Source organism: Etheostoma cragini, chromosome 19 (genome assembly GCF_013103735.1).
Source record: "Etheostoma cragini isolate CJK2018 chromosome 19, CSU_Ecrag_1.0, whole genome shotgun sequence".
In the NCBI taxonomy this organism is placed as follows: domain Eukaryota; kingdom Metazoa; phylum Chordata; class Actinopteri; order Perciformes; family Percidae; genus Etheostoma; species Etheostoma cragini.
This window is the reverse complement of record NC_048425.1, coordinates 1,370,519-1,372,087: the sequence shown is the minus strand read 5'-3', so window position 1 is coordinate 1,372,087 and position 1,569 is coordinate 1,370,519. Positions and strand designations below refer to the sequence as shown.

The 1,569-nt window shown below is 49.7% G+C and overlaps 1 protein-coding gene across 1 annotated transcript; it reads right to left on the bottom strand.

Annotated features, from left to right (window-relative positions):
- Window positions 1-615: 615 nt before the first annotated feature.
- Window positions 616-1,362, bottom strand: LOC117962055 (transmembrane protein 184C-like). The gene is made up of 2 exons (XM_034901100.1): window positions 1,226-1,362; window positions 616-898 (listed from the first exon to the last, which is right to left on the bottom strand). The coding sequence occupies exons 1-2, from the start codon at window positions 1,278-1,280 to the stop codon at window positions 624-626; spliced, it is 330 nt and encodes a 109-aa protein (XP_034756991.1). The 5' UTR covers window positions 1,281-1,362; the 3' UTR covers window positions 616-623.
- Window positions 1,363-1,569: the final 207 nt, after the last annotated feature.

Here is a 1,569-nt window from a genome sequence, read left to right as displayed (position 1 = left end):
CTCTCTCTCTCTCTCTCTCTCTCTCTCTCTCTCCCTCGCTTTCCTTTGATGAAATCCACCCGAGAATTAGCGTCTTTTTCCCAAAACTTGTAGACGAGAGTCCATGTTTATGTTTTTATTCGGATTGTTATACAAACAGTTCTTTTGTCCGTAGCAATGAAGCACATCGAAACAAGGGGGTGAAGCACGTAAAGAAGGAGAAGTCTCTGGGTGTCTCTTGTGATGTCATCCCGTTACTGGGTCTCTCTTGTGATGTCATCCCGTTACTGGGTGTCTCTTGTGATGTCATCCCGTTACTGGGTGTCTCTTGTGATGTCATCCCGTTACTGGGTGTCCCTTGTGATGTCATCCCGTTACTGGGTGTCTCTTGTGATGTCATCCCGTTACTGGGTGTCTCTTGTGATGTCATCCCGTTACTGGGTGTCTCTTGTGATGTCATCCCGTTACTGGGTGTCTCTTGTGATGTCATCCCGTTACTGGGTGTCTCTTGTGATGTCATCCCGTTACTGGGTGTCTCTTGTGATGTCATCCCGTTACTGGGTGTCCCTTGGGATGTCATCCCGTTACTGGGTGTCTCTTGTGATGTCATCCCGTTACTGGGGGTCTCTTGTGATGTCATCCCGTTACTGGGTGTCTCTCGCCTCCGGGGGCGACCCGTCGCTGTCCTGGTCCCAGGACGAGGAGCTGAACCCCGCGGGGGCGGAGATGGAGTGCGGGGCGGGGGTGTGGCCGAGGCCTTGGTACCGCCCGCTGGAGGAGGGGGAGGAGGGCACGGATGTGGTTGCCACGGCGACGGGGTCCTGGGAGGAGGCCGCGAGGAGGCCCGTGTGCTCGCTGTGTTCGGGCCGAGCCGCGGCGCCGAAGTACATCTTGTTGGGCCGACCCAAGAGCGTCCGCCCTGACCCGGTAACACATGTTGTTATTATTATATTATTATTATTTTATTACATATTATTATTTAAAGCAGTGTGAATCCTTATTTTAGCGGAGAAATTTAACTAAGTACATTTATACGAGTAAAGTGTTTGTGTCCATTTGAGGTATTTGTACTTTACTTGAGTATTTCACGCCATTTTTATACGTGTACTCCACTAGAACTGCAATTTGCATTTAACTTAAATCTTATTTAATAACCCCGGAAGCCTAAAAACAAACAAATTTCGAATTTGTCTTTCTAATTTTATTTTAAGAGTTTAACAAACACAGTAACCTGGGTGACGCTCACCTGCGTGGCGCACCTGCTCCGTGACATCAGCTCTGATGTCAGAGAAATCCCACATGGCCAGGAAGCTGTCGAAGCACGAGCCCTCCTCTGCTTCCTGGACGCAGTTAGATAGGATTAGAGGGAGGAAGGGAGGGAGGGAGGGAGGGAGGGATGGGGGTTCGAAAGTTTGGGCACCCCAGGTAAAAAATGTGTATCAATGTGCATAAAGAAGCCAAGAAAAGATGGAAAAATCTCAAATGCATCAAATGACAGATTGTATAATCGTGTTATCCATCCATCTTCGACCGCTTATCCGGTATCGGGTCGCGGGGGCAGCAGCTCCAGCAGGGGACCCCAAACTTCCC

Excerpts from the sequence above, each read along its gene's own strand:
- LOC117962055 (XM_034901100.1), bottom strand. The coding sequence starts at position 1,280 with ATGTGGGATTTCTCTGACATCAGAGCTGATGTCACGGAGCAGGTGCGC. Across the intron at positions 899-1,225 it reads GGAGCAGGTGCGCCACGCAG|GGCGGACGCTCTTGGGTCGG; the intron begins GTGAGCGTCACC and ends TTACCGGGTCAG.